Source organism: Lolium perenne, chromosome 6 (genome assembly GCF_019359855.2).
Source record: "Lolium perenne isolate Kyuss_39 chromosome 6, Kyuss_2.0, whole genome shotgun sequence".
Taxonomy (NCBI): domain Eukaryota; kingdom Viridiplantae; phylum Streptophyta; class Magnoliopsida; order Poales; family Poaceae; genus Lolium; species Lolium perenne.
The window spans coordinates 8,499,275-8,516,428 of record NC_067249.2 but is presented as its reverse complement, the minus strand read 5'-3'; the positions used below and the strand labels follow the sequence as shown (position 1 = coordinate 8,516,428).

Below are 17,154 nucleotides of genomic sequence, written 5' to 3'. Positions count from 1 at the left end.
TCTCCTATAATGCACGCCAACCTTTCTTCCGCATTTATTCATCCTCACGATAGCTTCTTACTTTGAAGAGGGAAACTGGACCATGAGATTGAGTTCCATGGGAATTCTGTGAAGCATAGTTTCATTAGTAAGAAGCATGCAATTATTTCATCGTTAGCATTATAGTCTTTGATGATATAGTGATATAATTTTGGCTTTGGGAGCAACCAAGTTGGTAGTAGGAAGCACATGTGAGGCTAGTAGAATCCATGGTATGTGAAGTGACGCAAAGTTGGATTGTCAGAAGCACATTGCTTAATTGTCAGAAGCATAGAAATGATACATAAGAAGCACTGTTATTTTCTGTTGCTACGCCTTTTATAATAAACAAAGCAAAGAAGATATGGGCAGGAAGCATCGCGCGATCGGCGGGCAGCAGCAGCCAGCATCACACCACTCAACGACCAGGACGGAGAAGGTGGCGTCCATCGACTCGGCGTATTCGCTGAGGTCAAAACCCACAAGCTCGCGGACGAGAACCATAAACCACTTGACACCAGGCGTCGTCGTGCGCCGATGCGGCTGTTGGTGCTCCACCCCTCTCCCCTGTCAGCCCGAAGGGCCCCTGCTCGAGCTCGGGGCCACGGGCCGTGCAACATCAACGAGGTCGTCTAGAAGCTCCAGCGGCATCGGGAGATGGCCTAACACTACGTCAATGGAAACCAAGAGGACAAGAGCCATGAAGCACACAAACCACCAAGAGGACCAGAGCCATGAAGCACACAAATTACAGTTTGCTTCCTTACAGTTTGAGGACACTAATTGCAATTTGCTTCCTTAGTAGCATAATTTGTCCCCGTTGCTGCAAGATTGCTTCCAATACAATTACAATTTAATTTGATCTAAACAAATGTTTACAATGTAACTATTTGCGATCCACAGATAAGATTGTTTCCATCAAGGAAAATTTAGTTTCACAACCACCAGTATGCTTCCAATATAGCACAAGATTGTTTCCATCGACTAAATAATTACTTCAGACCAATAGGATTTTATTTTCATCAAGAGAAAAAATACACTCATTTGTAACAACGATTACATATATGTTTCAAGCTAAATAGGTTTTTTTTCCTTACAAATCATTGGAAATCTACTTCCATAGTAACAAAAATATGTTGCATTCAACAACACAACATAGACTGCTTCAGAATAAATCGACATCTGGAATGGAAGTCTGCTACCATGTTTTGAAACAAAAAATGCTGCAAAACAACATAGTAGACACAATCAAATTGGGCCTCCTTCATGGTGAAAAAAGAATGTGCGCTGAAAAAAGGTATAATTTCAAATAACACATTGGGTGGCATGAACGTCTCAGTTTGCATAAATGTTGCAATAAAAAAGTACTAGGAAACATGTGTGTGCCATCCACCGTAAAAAAAGAGAATTCCTAGATGTGATAACAGTCATCATTTGGAAGACAATTGAGAAATAATAGGTACCTGGTGGCAATGTTTAAAATGTCTTACAAATTGGAAACAAATATACAAACTGAAGGAAGCTAGGGTCAGTGCATCTTACATAGGAAGCATATGTAGGAAATATATGAACTTATGAAGCGTGAATACAAACTTTGGAAGCACGGCTGTAATGCCAATCAAGTAAGCACATATTGCATATTTGTGAAGCATATGTAACTCACCACTGGTGGAAGCCTAGAAACATATAAGATTGGAATTGGAATCGGGTATGCTTGCCTCTACCATGTGGCCGCCTCTTCCTTCGACGTGCAAGCCAGCTTAGTCTGAAACAGTTTGTCTTTTCAGCATATACACATGGGTATCATCACGGATCGACAAGAATAAAGGTAATGCAGTCTGCAGGTTGCAGAAAAATAAATACAGTGTACGGGTGACAGCCGTTGTGTTTGTACCGTCGGGATTTTGCCGTCGCTGCAGATATGGATCGGCCAACGAGGCAACGAGGAAGAGCAACCTCTCTCCATGGCTGGTGAGCCTCCCCGCTGACAGGTTGTGTCCTATGTCACTTGCTATTGATTGATAAGGTGATAGGGAACATCGGAAGTAGCCTCCGGGGCACCGCTGATCCAACCGCGCCGGCCGCCGGAAATCAGGGATGCGCCGACGATGATTCCCAGCAGCGGCATTCGTGTCGGCGCAGGACTTGATCCAGCTGGAGACGCAGGTCTTGGCTAGGATGAAAGTTGGACGCGCAGTGGGGAGAGGAGCGGTGGCTCGGTGGGGGGAGCGGATGTGACGAGCAGCATATCGACTGGGGAGGAGCAAGATGCAGGCGGAAGAGGAATCTAGGGATAGCTAACAGAAACGTAAGGTGCGGGATTAACGGGCCCAAGGTTTTTTCGTGAGAAGCAAAACAATATATGGGCCGTGCGATGGAATAGAAATTGACGGCGACAGATCGGTCCGATGATTTGTTTCGTATCGGACTACGGCATGGAGTGTTTACCTTTGTAATGACTAAGGCATCAGCCAGTTTGTTTGGGGGTGTGAGTTGTATAGCTACTATGTTGCCATGAGAGCTTTATATATAAAGCTGCGCCAAGGGCCTTCCCTTTAAAAAATAAATGACACAATGCATGAACCCACATATAAGTTAATAGCCACTATGAGGGTAGTAACATAGAGTAGTAACATGTGTATGTTACTACCTTATGTTACTCCCCACTATAATTAGTCTAACACATTAATTGGCATGCTGTCTATCGACATTTCTGCTGAGAGTGACAAAACTATCAAAAAACCATTCAAGCTGAAAAGAACAAATTGGCACTTCTCGTCTAGTGACCACACGACATACATCTCAGCCTCCACCAAATCTGAGCACGAGGTGGAGGGTGGAATACATCTTGACCTTGTAGTCATCCAATGTACGGTTGACATCTAGCTGCTTGCCGCCAAAGATGAGGCGCTGAACATGTGGGAAAACGGACATCTTACCTTGGAGCATCACCATGATATCATAGACGGTATCATTGTTCTCAACCTCAAGAATGTAGATTTTGTTCCACAGCGTCTTGACATAGATGGTCATCTTACCTCTCTGAGATGGGTGGTTAACGACAAGGAGAAGGGTGGACTCCTTCTGGATGTTGTGATCCTCCAAGGTGACATCGTCTTCTAGTTGTTTATTGGCAAAGATGATGCACTGTTGGTTTTTGGGAAAATGCTGTTCATCTTGAATCTTCTCCTTAACATCGCCGATGGTATCCACGGTTGCAACCTCAAGAGTGATGATGCTTCCCGTAAGCGTCTCAATAAGAAATATTTTCATCTTTTCTTTGGCACGGCGATCAAGTAGCAGAGTAGATCCTTCCTGGATGCCATAATCAGCCAATGAAATGCTGTTGTGTAGCTGCTTCCCGTTAAACATATAAACGTTGAGCTTCTCTTGCTGACCCAGAAACATATCTCTCTTGACATGCTCGATGGTATAGCACGAATATATCTTGAGAGGGGTAGTTTTACCAGGAAGGGTCTCCACAAAAATCTGCAGTTCCAATATGAGAAGAACGGTAGAACCCTCTTGGATGTTGTATTCACCTAAGGTGTGTCCATCCTCCAGTACGCCGTGAGCCGCGAACCTGAGGCGCTGCAGGTTTATAGGGATACCCTCCTTGTCATGAATCTTTGCTTTCACACTGTAAACTGTGTCTAAAATCCCAACCTCCAGAGTGATGGTCTTGCCTTTAAGGACCTCGACAAAGATCTTCATCTACAAATGAACCATCAATGAAAAGATTTATCAGCAGAGGCGCCGACCAATAACATTATAACCAAGAACAGGAGTAATCAGGATAACAACTGGAACAAATCGACAGGTTCTGGAATCAGATACACGAGTGCAATCGCCTCTACAAAGCTGGTTACTCTGTTGTTTTAGCAGGAGGAAAATCAGAATCAACAACATATAGCCTATCTCTGTGCTGACTGTTAGCTCCTACTACTAAGAGCTGTGCTACTCACACGCTGATCACTTGGAACACACGCACTCAAACTCCAAGAGAATGGAGGACACGAGTAGTATTTGGTGCAGCTCAAGTGCTGCTGTTTTTCTTCACTTCTTTCTACTACTTGGTGTGCTTAAAACTAGTACAAAGGTGCCCTATTTATACTATTAGTGAGCTGCACATACCAGCTCACTTACAAGCCTTCTATGTGTGAATATTTGACTATGCAAACTAAAATGTCAAGCTCACCTACCATGCACGTTTATCTCCTTGCAGCGTGTTGCATGCTGTGATTTCCTTCATGGCCGGCAGCTTCTAGACTTCAATCAGTTCATACTACTATGCATACTACTAGCAGCACATGCACGTACTGGTGCATGTTTTATTTGTGGCTAAGCAACTTGATTAAAGCAACAATTCTCCCCCTAATCTAGTTGCTCTTGATGGTGGTGACACCTATTCTCTCCCGCAGATTCTGAAACTGAATGCGACCAAGTGCCTTGGTCAGAATGTTCGCGAGTTGGTCATGAGTGCCGATGTACTCAACATCGATCTTTCCATCCTCGACATACTCCCTGATGAAATGGAAGCGTGTCTCGATGTGCTTACTCCGGTCATGGAAGACAGGATTTTTGCACAGCTGAATTGCAGACTTGTTGTCCACAAATATTGTCGCAATGTCATCCTTCTTGTTGAGGAGGTCACCAAGAAGTCGGCCGAGACAAACTCCTTGGCAAGCCACGGTTGTCGCAGCAATGTACTCCGCCTCGCACGATGAAAGTGCAACCACCTTCTGCTTCTGTGACTGCCAAGTCACAGGGTTACGACCAATCATGAATAGCATACCTGAGGTGCTCTTTCGGTCGTCGATGTCTCCTGCCATGTCAGCGTCGCTGTAGCCGATCAGCTTGCCGCCGTCCTCATCCTTTACGTAGCGGCAACCATAGTTGCGCGTACCAGCAATGTACCGCAACAAATGCTTGACAGCAGCCATGTGCTCTGTCGTGGGCTTCTCCATGAACCGGCTGACGTAGCCAACAGCGAATGCAATGTCAGGCCGAGTGTGCACAAGGTACGTTAGGCTCCCGACAATGCTGCGGTAGAATGTTGTGTCCACCGGTGGGTTAGAGCTCTCCTTACTCAGCTTGAGCCTCGGCTCCATTGGGACGTGCACAGGGTTGCAATCGCCCATGCCAGCCTTGTCGAGCAGCTTGCCGGCGTATGCCGCCTGGCCGAGTGTTATCTCGCCAGCGGCCTGCTTCACCTCGATGCCGAGGTAGTAGCTCAAGAGGCCTAAGTCGCTCATCTTGAACTTCTCCTTCATCTCCTTCTTGAACTTGGAGATCTCTTGTGTGCTCGCACCAGTCACGACCAAGTCGTCGACGTAGACACCGAGAAGTAGTCGCATGTCGCCGGTGCCGCGCGCATAGACAGCGTGCTCCGACGGGCTCCTCTGAAACCCAAGCGATAACAGTGTGTTGTCGAGCTTAGCATTCCAGGCCCTCGGTGCTTGGCGCAATCCGTAGAGTGCCTTGCGCAGCCGCAACACCTTGCCTTCTTCTCCTTCGCGGACAAAACCAGGTGGTTGAGCCACGTACACCTCCTCCAGAAGATCGCCATTGAGGAATGCCGATTTGACATCCATGTGGTGCACTTCCGAACTCTGTTGTGCTGCAAGTGCGATGAGCATGCGCACAGAGTCGAGTCGAGCGACCGGGGCGAATACTTCGTCGAAGTCGATGCCGGCGCGCTGGACATATCCCTTTGCAACAAGGCGAGCCTTGTGCTTGATGATCTCACCAACACTGTTCTTCTTCAGTTTGAAGACCCACTTGAGCCCGATGGGCCGATGACCCGCTGGCAAACTTGTGAGTTCCCAGGTGCCATTCTCCTCGATGGCGGTCATCTCATCCAACATGGCAGCACGCCATGCTGGGTGTGGTTCAGCTTCGGCGAACGTGGCAGGTTCTTCACCCACCACCAGAAGGAGCTCCTCAGCGGACTCGGCGACAATGTTGTCGATGGTGCGGAACCTGTGTAGCCGTCCGTCGCCATCCGCCGAGGTTGGTGTCACTCCAGGTGGAGGTGACACGAACTCGACTGGAGCGTCGTGACCAGCGTGCTGCGAGGCAGGCATAGTCGCAGGTGTTGCTGGTTCCTCCGGTTGATGTGTAGATAGTGGCTGAGATTGTGCCACTCCCCCATCATCCGTGGCCACATCGTCGTTCACGCTAGTGTCGACTCCCGAAACGGGGAACTCGATGGTGAACGTGTGAGCGTCGGCGTGCTCAGCCCACTCCCAGCTTGCATCCTCGTCAAACACGATGTCTCGGGAGACATGTGCGCGCTGCGACACTGTGTCAAATAGCTTGTATGCCTTTGATCCAACATCATAGCCCATGAGTACCATGGGCGTGCTTCGGTCATCAAGCTTCTTGAGTTGGGGGCGCACTGTCTTGACATGTGCAACACATCCAAACACCCGTAAGTAGGACACGTTTGGTATTTTTCCATGCCATACCTCATACGGAGTTTTGTTGTCGACGCTGCGCGTGTAGGAGCGGTTGAGGATGTAGACCGCCGTGGTCACCGCCTCTCCCCAGAATTTGTTTGGCACTCCTCGCGCCTTCAGCATGCTGCGAGCCATGGCAACAATGGTCTGGTTGCGCCGCTGCACCACCCCATTCTGCTGAGGAGAATAGGGAGCAGACAAGTGACATTGGACGCCGTGCTCGGCGCAGTATGCATCGAAATCCTTGGACGTAAATTCGCCGCCGCGATCCGTCCTGAGCGTGCGCAGTTTGCACCTGCTCTGCACCTCAGCACTTGCCTTGAAGCGCTTGATTGCCGCCTCTGCCTCGTCCTTCGAGGCGAGCAGCGTCAGCCACATGTAGCGGCTGTGGTCATCCACGAGCAGCAGGAAGTATCTCTTCCCGCCTGGTGTCGGTGGTGAGATGGGACCGCAGAGGTCACCGTGCACCAACTCGAGCTTCTCCGTCGCGCGGAGCTTGGCCGTTTGAGGAAACGGGGCGCGACGTTGCTTGCCCGCCAGGCAAGCATCGCAAAGCTTGTCGACATGGTCGATCTCTGGGAGACCGCGCACCATGCCCGTGCGCGCCATCTTCTCCAGAGCACCAAAATGCTGATGGCCAAGGCGCTCATGCCAGCGCCATGCATCACTACCGCGGCGAGCCGAGAGGCAAACCGGCTGCGCGATTTGCAGAGGAACCTTGTACAAGCGGTTCCGTGAGCGCTCCACCTTGGCGAGGAGACGCCGGTTCCTATCACGGACGTACATGGTGCCATCGCGTATCATTGTCTCGCAGCCATTCTCGTCGAGTTGGCCGAGACTGATGATGCTTGTTTTCAGGCATGGGATGTAGTAGGCCTCCGTTAGCGCGCGGTACTCACCACCGCGACTAGTGAACATTACGGTACCGCGCCCGCATATGTTCACCATGTAGTTGTCTCCGAACTTCACCGAGCCAGTGACCTTCTCGTCAAGGTCGGCGAAGGCTGTGCGGTCGCCCGTCATGTGGTTCGATGCACCGGTATCTAGATACCACGGCGCATCGACGGGTTCCGCCTCGTCGCCAAGCCGTACCTTTGTGCGTTCTTCATTGAGGAAGACATGGCCACCAGTACGCTTGGGCTCCATCGAGATGGCTGTCACGTGTGCCATTAGCATCGCCGGTTCGTTGTCGTCGCCGGCTTGCACCAAGTGTGCCTCATCCCGCTGCTTCTTACGGCACTCACGAGCCCAGTGGCCCGGTATACCGTAGTACCGACACTTGTTGTCTTGCGGGGCGCCGTTTGCGGCGCGGCCTCGTTGGCCACCCTCTCCAGCGCGATTACGTGCGCCGTCCTGGCCGCGCCCGCGTCCTCTGTCGCGGCGCCGGTTCGGCACATAGCCGCTACCACTGCTACCACCAGACGGGCCGTCGCTCTTGCGATGCATGCATGCGCGCCACTGGTCCTCCATGAGCAGGAGCTTGCTACTGGAATCGTGCTCGTCGTCGTCTCTTTCATCGACGACCTTGAGCCGGCCGACGAGCTCCTCAATGGACAAAGTATTCAAGTCCACCAAGCTCTCGATCGACCAACACAATTGCTTGTACCGCTTAGGAGCGATACGGAGCAGCTTGAGGACGACCTTCTTCTCGTCGAGCGGGTCGCCAAGGACCTCCAACTCGTTGGCGAGAGCTTGGAGTCGCATGGCGAAGTCGTCGATTGACTCCCCTGGACGGAACTTGATCTCCTCGTAGTTGAGGCGCAGCGTTTGCGCCCTCGATTCGCGCACTCGTTCGGCGCCGAGTCGTAGAGTCTTGAGTGTGTCCTAAGCCTCCTTGGCTGTCTTCTTGACGGCGAGGGTGGCGAGCATCTCCGGCGGCACGGCACGAAGGATTGCTTCGAGTGCCAGCCTGTCGTCGGTGAACTCCGCGTCACCCGTCTCCACCGCCTTCCACCAGCCACGGCCTTCGAGAATGACGCGCATGAGCAGCGACCATTCATGGTAGTTGGAGCGTGTTAGGAGCGGAATGGCCGTCGAGGACATGCCCGCGTCACGCGCAGAACGCGGAGCTGCTAGCTCCCGTCCGCCGTTCCTCGCTGCCAGCACACGAGCCATGACTCGCTCCTCGATCTCGGCTTCCATTTCCTCCGGCGTCCTTGAACCGCCTACACCTCCGCCCTTCGGCATAACTACACAACTTGGCTGTGATACCAATTGTTAGCTCCTACTACTAAGAGCTGTGCTACTCACACGCTGATCACTTGGAACACACGCACTCAAACTCCAAGAGAATGGAGGACACGAGTAGTATTTGGTGCAGCTCAAGTGCTGCTGCTTTTCTTCACTTCTTTCTACTACTTGGTGTGCTTAAAACTAGTACAAAGGTGCCCTATTTATACTATTAGTGAGCTGCACATACCAGCTCACTTACAAGCCTTCTATGTGTGAATATTTGACTACGTTTATCTCCTTGCAGCGTGTTGCATGCTGTGATTTCCTTCATGGCCGGCAGCTTCTAGACTTCAATCAGTTCATACTACTATGCATACTACTAGCAGCACATGCACGTACTGGTGCATGTTTTATTTGTGGCTAAGCAACTTGATTAAAGCAACACTGACTTCTTGTGCATGTCAACATTAATTGGTCAACAAATCCAGCCACAGAGTTGGCTGAATATATAGTTAATCTGTTGATGTTAGAGGTGAAAAGAAACCAGACCTTGCGACGCCAGCTGTTGTCCCGCGGATATTCTGTCATGTAGAGGTCGATGACTTGCAGGCGGTCGAATTTGTCGGTGCACTGCGGGCACTGAGCAGCTCAAAGAATCAACACGCAATTAAGTAGATCGTTAGTGTCATCCAATCACCAGTTCATTCGATCTCGCCAGTTGCTATGAATTACTGCCGAATTAGAGTAAACGAGAAACAAGTTCTCCGATCACACATGTACCTTGGCTCGTCTATCTTCGCAGCGGCGTAGTATCGTCTCCAAGCACGATCTGCCGTACACATGCCCGCAATAAGCGATGCAGCTGCATAGACGGATCATCAAGAGCTAGCATACCATGCATAAATCTAACTGTTGTCGTCTGTATGAGGATAGTAGGCACCTACCACATACGGTGTGCGCCTTCGGATGACCACGGCTCCATGCAGACGCAGCAAGCGGTCACCAGAGCGGGCGGCGCCTTCGGGTTTTCCATGTCGGCATCGCCGGCGTCAGCAACCTTCTTCTCGGCACTGCCCTCAGCCCTGGCTCCGGCGAGTTCCTCCTCCTGGTCAGCGCTACGCTCCATATGCGGCGGCGGCGGCGGCAGCTAGGCACGGGATACACTGGATCGACAGTCTTAGGCAAGTCAATGGCGAACGTTCAAGACGTAGGCAACAAAGGCCCACCAAAATTACTTGGACAGCAACTCTAGCAGTATATCGGCCCGCAAAGCAACAATTGGGCCGATATGCCGTTTGCAGGTGTTTTTTTTGTCAGACCAAACTGCGCAGACATCTAGCGCGTAAATTTTTTAGAGGGCCTTGTTTACAACCCGCCCGAATTTTTAAGTCCAGATGCCTATTATGCCATACATCGCAATTCTAGAAAGATTGTTTTTGCGAGACATAACAGTTAAATATCATAGAGTCATCATTCATTACAAACCATAGTCGTCTTATTACAATAGATCACATGATCCACACTTACAATAATAGTTGATCTAAGGATCAACACACACACAACACATAGCAGAAGCGAAGTTGGAGTAGTCCATCCAATCCACAGGCAACACTTGACGTTAGAAGACGATCCTAGTTATCATAAACGTCCTGCTGTCCATTGATACATCCAAAACGTATCTACTTTCCCGAACACTTTTGCTATTGTTTTGCCTCTAATTTGTATATTTTGGATGCAACTAACACGGACTAACGCTGTTTTCAGCAGAACTGTTCTGGTGTCTCGTTTTTGTGCAGAAATCCAACTTTCGGGAAAATCCTCGGAATTTATGCAGAAGGCCCTATTTTCCTGCACACCGACGGAGCAGAAGGACAATTAAGGTGGAGGCCCGAGGGCCCCACACCATAGGGCGGCGCGGCCCAGGGGGGGCCCGCGCGGCCATGTGGTGTGGCCCCCTCGGCCGGCCTCCGACGCCCTCCTTCGGACTATTTATCGGCCTCGACCTAAAAACGCACGGAGAGAAGTCGAAGTCGCCAGAAACCCTCCAGAACGCCACCACATCGCGAAACTCCGTCGCGGGAGCCAGAAGTCTCCGTTCTGGCACTCCGCCGGGACGGGGAATTGGAGGAGATCATCGCCGCCATCACCGCCAACGCCTCTACATCAACCAGCCATGTTTCCCCCATCCATGTGTGAGTAATTCCCCCGCTGTAGGCCGAAGGGGATGGCAGGGATTGGATGAGATTGGTCATGTAATAGCATAGAATTGTTAGGGCATAGTGCCTAGTGTCCGTAATTGGTACTTTGATGATATTGTTGCAACTTGTTATGCTTAATGCTTGTCACTAGGGCCCGAGTGCCATGATCTTAGATCTGAACATGTTATTGCTTCATCAAGATATTCATTGTTTATGGTCTTACCTATAAGTTGTATACACATGTCGCTGTCCGGAACCGATGGCCCCGAAGTGACAGAAATCGGGACAACCGGAGGGAATGGTAGCGATGTGAGGATCACATGTGTTCACGGAGTGTTAATGCTTTGCTCCGGTACTCTATTAAAAGGAGTACCTTAATATCCGATAGTTTCCCTTGAGGCCGGCTGCCACCGGCTGGTAGGACAAAAGATGTTGTGCAAGTTTCTCATTGCGAGCACGCACGACTATATATGGAACACATGCCTATTGATTGCTTTGTACTTGGACACCGTTTTATTATTATCTGCAAATGCCCTGCTATGATTGTTACATGAGTTTCTCTCATCCATGCAACGCCCGTCATCCGTCCCCGTGCCTACAGTATTTTAATCCTGCTGTTTACTAAAATCACTACTGCTGTCTTTGATACTCTGCTGCTGTTATTTCACTACTGCTACTGCTATAAAACTGTTACTACTGATAAACTCTTGCGAGCAAGTCCGTTTCCAGGTGCAGCTGAATTGACAACTCCGCTGTTAAGGCTTCCAAGTGTTCTTTGTCTCCCATTGTGTCGAATCAATAAATTGGGTTTTACTTCCCTCGAAGACTGTTGCGATCCCCTATACTTGTGGGTCATCAAGACTATTTTCTGGCGCCGTTGCCGGGGAGCATAGCTTTATTTGGAAGTTCACTTGGATTAATATTGTTCGCTGCAAATTCTCCATCATGGGTAAACCTCGCGATACTAAGATCGCTATATTGCCATCCACTACAAGAAAAGGTACAATTTTGAATACCTCTGCTACACTTGATTCACCATCTGTGATTGATAAACTTGTTTCACCGCCACATGCTTCACATGCGGGTACTTCTGCTGAATCTGAAAACTCTCATAATATTGATAATATTTCTGCTGTGCTTGATGATAGTGGTTCATTGGGATCCTTTCTAGATGCTACGATTGCTAGGTCTAGACAAATTGAAAATACTGAAACTCCTAATGCTACTACACCTGTTAATTCACCTGAACTTGATTATTTTAGTGATGATCCTGATGAAGATTATGTGGAGCTTAATGATGATTTTATTGAAAAATGCAATGCTACTACTGATGCAAGAAAAATTAAAAAGTTGCTTGCAGAACATGCTGTTAGATATAAACTGTCTCCTGATCCTAAGTTTGCCACATCTCCTATAAATATTAAGGATAAAGATTATGATTTTTCTCTAGATCTATCTCATATAGCTATTGTTGAGAAAACACCCTTTTGTGGTACTGAAAAAGAAAGTGTTGTTGAACACATGATTGAGTTATCTACTCTAAGTAGCTTGTTTTCTGATGATGTCAAGATGCGTACTTACTTTGTTGCTAAAATCTTTCCATTCTCATTAAAGGATGACGCTAAAACTTGGTATAATAGTTTGCCACCTAATTCTATTAAAAGTCCAAAAGAATTGCTTGATGTTTTCTTCCGTAAGTACTTTCCTGCTAGTGCTCAACATATTGCTTTGCAGAGAATTTATAATTTTAACCAGGAAGATGGAGAGAAATTGCCTGAGGCTTGGGCGAGATTTTGCTCTGTTATTAGAGCTCGGCCTGATCATGATTTGGAAAAGCATGATTTACTTGATATATTTTATAGTGGACTAACCATTGAGTCTAGGGCATACCTGGATAGTTGTGCTGGTTGTGTTTTCAGGAAAAGAACTCCAGCAATATTTGAAGAGAATTATTGGCTAAAATAGGCCGGAATCATGATGATTGGACTACGCCTGAACCAACTCCAACGCTAATATTGAAGAAGAGGGGTATGATTAAATTGAATGATGAAGATATGAGGGAAGCCAAGAAGTCTCTCAAGGAGAAAGGTATTAAATCTGAAGATGTGAAGAATCTTCCTCCCATAGAAGATATATGTGAGATAATTCCCCCTTCATCCATGATTGAGGTAAACTCCCTTCAACGCTTTACTAGGGAAGATATTCCGTATTTAAAACCTCCTGCACAATGCTTAGATGAGTTTGATAATTATATTGTTAAGCAAGAAAATTTTAATATGAGAGTAGAGAATCATTTAATGGAAAATTCTCGAGCTATTAGTGAATTGCATGATATTGTAGAGAGAACCTCCAATGATGTTAAGATGCTTGTTAAACATTTTCATATGGTTCAAACTCAAATTGATCAACTCACTAAAGTGCAAAATGACTTGTTAGGGAATAATTCTAAAGAGAAACATGCTTATGAAGTAACAACTAGAGGTGGTGTCTCTACCCAGGATCCTCTATATCCTGAAGGGCATCCCAAAAGAATTGAACAAGATTCTCAACGCATTGAACCTAGTGCTCCTTCTAAGAAGAAAAAGAAGAAGAAACATAAAAATGTTGTAGAATCCTCTGAGCCTGTTAATGATCCTAATAGCATTTCTATTTCTGATGCTGAAACTGAAAGTGGTAATGAACATGATAAAGATAATGATAAGAATGATGCTCCTGATAAAGAAGAGGTTGAAGAAGAACCTGAAAAGCATGCTAAAAATAAAAAGTACACTAAAGAAGATTTTATTACTGAGAAACATGGTAATGAAAGAGAACCTTGGGTGCAGAAGCAAATGCCTTTTCCTGCTAAGAAATTAAAATCAAAGGAAGAAGAACACTATAATAAATTTTGTGATTGGATGAAACCTTTATTCTTGCAAATCCCTTTGACTGATGCTATTAAATTGCCACCTTATTCAAAGTATATGAAAGATATTGTTACTAACAAAAGGAAAATCCCCAATGAGGAAATTTCCACTATGCTTGCTAATTACTCTTTCAATGGCAAAGTTCCAAAGAAGTTGGGCGACCCAGGTATACCTACTTTTCCTTGTTCTATCAAGAATAATTATGTTAAAACTGCTTTATGTGACTTGGGAGCCGGTGTTAGTGTTATGCCTTTTTCTCTTTATAAGAGACTTTACTTAGATAAGTTGATACCTACTGATATATCTTTGCAAATGGCTGATAAATCTACTGCTATTCCTGTTGGTATATGTGAGGATGTTCCTGTTCAAGTTACTACTAACTGCTTGATATTAACTGATTTTGTTGTGTTGGAAATGCCTGAAGATGATAATATGTCTATTATTCTTGGGAGACCTTTTCTTAACACCGCAGGGGCTGTTATTGATTGCAATAAAGGAAAGGTTACTTTCAATGTTGATGATAAAGAGCATACCGTCTATTTCCCCAAGAAGATTGATAAAGTATGTGGAGTCAATACTATTTTTAATGTGAGAACTATCAAAGTGGGAACTATTGATTGTCCTATATATGAGCCTAAAGAAGAATATCAAACTCTCGTGATTGGATCCATATCAATACAATTCAAGGTAACATGATTGATTTGAGGTTTATTTCTTCTTATGCTATGTAAAATTTATTTGGTGGCAAGACTTGATCAACCTTGTTAACAAATACTTTTTATATGCATAGAGGAGGTAAACAACATCTCTTTCTTCCTCCACTTGCTCTAGTTGCTGTAGCATTTTTAGTTTGCAAAGTTCCTTAGTTAATTGGAGATTTCAAAAATTTTCCTGGCCAGTAATAATAAAATACCCAGAAATGTGCATTTTTCAAAGTTTTCAAAAATTCACAAAAATTATACCGTTGGTCCTATTTTTCGACGAGGCACCTGGGAGCACCAGAGGATGACCTGTGGGGCACCAGAGGGTGCCACACCATAGGCCGGCGCGGCCAAGGAGGGGGGCGCGCCACCCTGTGGTGTGGGCCCCTCCTTGCCCCACTACTTCATCTCTTTCTCCCAGCATCTTCTCTCTCCCGAAAAAACTCGCACCAGGTTCCTCTCACTCGCGTTTTTGCTCAAGAGCTCCAGATTTCTCGATCTCTTTGCTCAGCCCAGATTTCCTGCTGAAATTTGGCACATTTGCTCCTTGGTATGTGACTCCTCCACCCATCCAAGTAGAATTTTGTTTGGTTGAGTATATCTTGAATATTTTGCTGCTGTAGGTAACATGTTTAGTGAGCTTGCATGCTTGTTCTAAGTGGTAGGAACTAGTTTTGATGCATGATTAGTACTCTAGCAAGTTCCTATAGTAGTTCCCCTTGATTATATGTCACCAAATCAAATTTTTATATTGTTTGTTGAAATTTCAGAAAATGGAGTGGAATAGATATCAATTGAACCAACAAGAATTGGAAGTCCAACAAGTTATGAGAGTGAATCGTGAAGAGGGAGTATACCCCTCCTACTACCCATGTGCAGATTTCATGAGAAGCGCGGGAATATTTGAAGATGTTCAAAGTCTAATTTCTCGTGCAGGGCTGAGTGACTTTGTTGAGGGAGAGCCAAGACAATATGCAAAATTAACTATGTCTTTTGTGCAGGACTTTAAGTTCAATTGGTCGCGATCTAACCCCACGGTCCAGTATAAAATTTACAACAAAGCTGTCAACTTGCCATTCAGTGATTTTTGTGCAGCAATTAGAGTACCGCAATGAGGATCATGCGAAAAGATAAGGGGATCACCGCAAGAACTCTTAGACCTCTTCAAGATGATTTGCTATGGAAGGAGTTTCTCAGAGGATAGTGGTAAAATCACTAGCATTCAGCTCCCGGCTATCCGCTACTTTGCCTATTTTATTACTAAATGTGTTCTTGCTAAAAAGATTGGTGGTAAACTTTCTATCCCGGATTTAGCTTTTCTAGCTGCGGCACTGCAAAGTAGTAAGACTTATAATTTGGGGGCATTGATAGCTTATAGACTTGCTACTAACCGTGAGAAAGGTGGAATTTGTGGAGGTCTCATCGCCTCTCGTTTACTAGCTTTTCATAATGTAGAACCTCATCATTTTGATATTCCATTCCCCATAGAAAAACTTGACATAGCCTCTATGATTAAACATGAATTTGTTTCTGATTCCTCCAACTTGGGTAACCTGTTTTACAAGATGACATTTTATAAGAAAGTTTGGAGAATAACTAAGAAAACTGAGAAATTAGTAAGATTGCCTGCGCCTGTTCTGTCTAACCTTGATTCCAGGGGAGATTGGTCGGTCACAGAAGGTGCACTGGATGCACACATAGAGGGAGGAGGCCAACATGCAAGAGACGACACGGAGGTCGAGGAGCACCTCGACTCATCATCCGATGCAGCAAGTTCCTCGCATCAACATGGTGGACATGTGGAGCCTCCACGCTTTTCTTCTGCACAGGAACTTTACTATGACTACTCCATGAATTATCCACCGGCGAGAAACAGCGACCCTCGTTGGGGTTGAACTCCACTTAGGCCAAAAGCCTAAGCTTGGGGGGAGGTATACCGGCATCACTCATTCCTTGCATATTATGATTACTGGATACTTGTACATATTTGTTTTGTTCGTTTGAGTGGTTTTCTAATGAGAGGAAGATGATATTTGGGGAAGTGCTGCCTGAAAACAGATTCTGGACTGTTACTAGAAAAATTCGTGCGTACAGCCAGAGCGTTATTTTGAGCTGCCAATTTTTGTGCAGGTTCCCCAGGTTGTTATCTAACTTTCATTAGTTGAACACTTTTCGAGCTGAGCAACGTAAGATTTTTGTAAAAATCGATTTCTGTACTGCTGTCAGGTTTTGGCAGATTTCTGCCATCTCGCTTTTCTGTGTTCCTTTTAGTTTGCTATTTCTTGTTCTTGCTTTGTTTCTTTCCCAAAACACAAAAAGACCAAAAATATTTCTGTTGTTTCTCTTCACCATTTGTTTGCTTTGGTTTCTTGCATTTGTTTCGCTTTATTTGCTATTGCCAGTTTGCTATAAGAAAACCCAAAAAGATTTTGCTTTGGTTGTTTGTTTCCTCTTGTTCTTGTTCTCAAATTCGAAAACACCAAAAATATTTGCTGTTCTTCTTTGGTTTTGTAAAGTTCTTTATGAGTTCAATGGTCTTCGGTGGCTGGAGCGTGGTTTTCATTTCATATTATCCAAGCTACACAAGTAAAAGGCAATAATGACGATCTACGACAATCTGATTGTGGTGAGAGGCTGGTATGAACTCTATTTGTTTTCATTTTTGTACATATACTCATCCATGTGAGCATGCTTAGTC

The 17,154-nt window shown here is 46.2% G+C and overlaps 1 protein-coding gene across 1 annotated transcript; it reads right to left on the bottom strand.

Annotated features, from left to right (window-relative positions):
• Window positions 1-2,630: 2,630 nt before the first annotated feature.
• On the bottom strand, window positions 2,631-9,809 carry LOC127308980 (polyubiquitin). The gene is made up of 4 exons (XM_051339941.2): window positions 9,596-9,809; window positions 9,432-9,513; window positions 9,201-9,290; window positions 2,631-3,732 (listed from the first exon to the last, which is right to left on the bottom strand). The coding sequence occupies exons 1-4, from the start codon at window positions 9,775-9,777 to the stop codon at window positions 2,821-2,823; spliced, it is 1,266 nt and encodes a 421-aa protein (XP_051195901.1). The 5' UTR covers window positions 9,778-9,809; the 3' UTR covers window positions 2,631-2,820.
• Window positions 9,810-17,154: the final 7,345 nt, after the last annotated feature.

Coding starts and splice junctions, on each gene's coding strand:
- LOC127308980 (XM_051339941.2), bottom strand. CDS start 9,777: ATGGAGCGTAGCGCTGACCAGGAGGAGGAACTCGCCGGAGCCAGGGCT. Junction 9,514..9,595: donor GAAGGCGCACACCGTATGTG/GTAGGTGCCTAC, acceptor CCGTCTATGCAG/CTGCATCGCTTATTGCGGGC. Junction 9,291..9,431: donor GCGAAGATAGACGAGCCAAG/GTACATGTGTGA, acceptor TGAGCTGCTCAG/TGCCCGCAGTGCACCGACAA.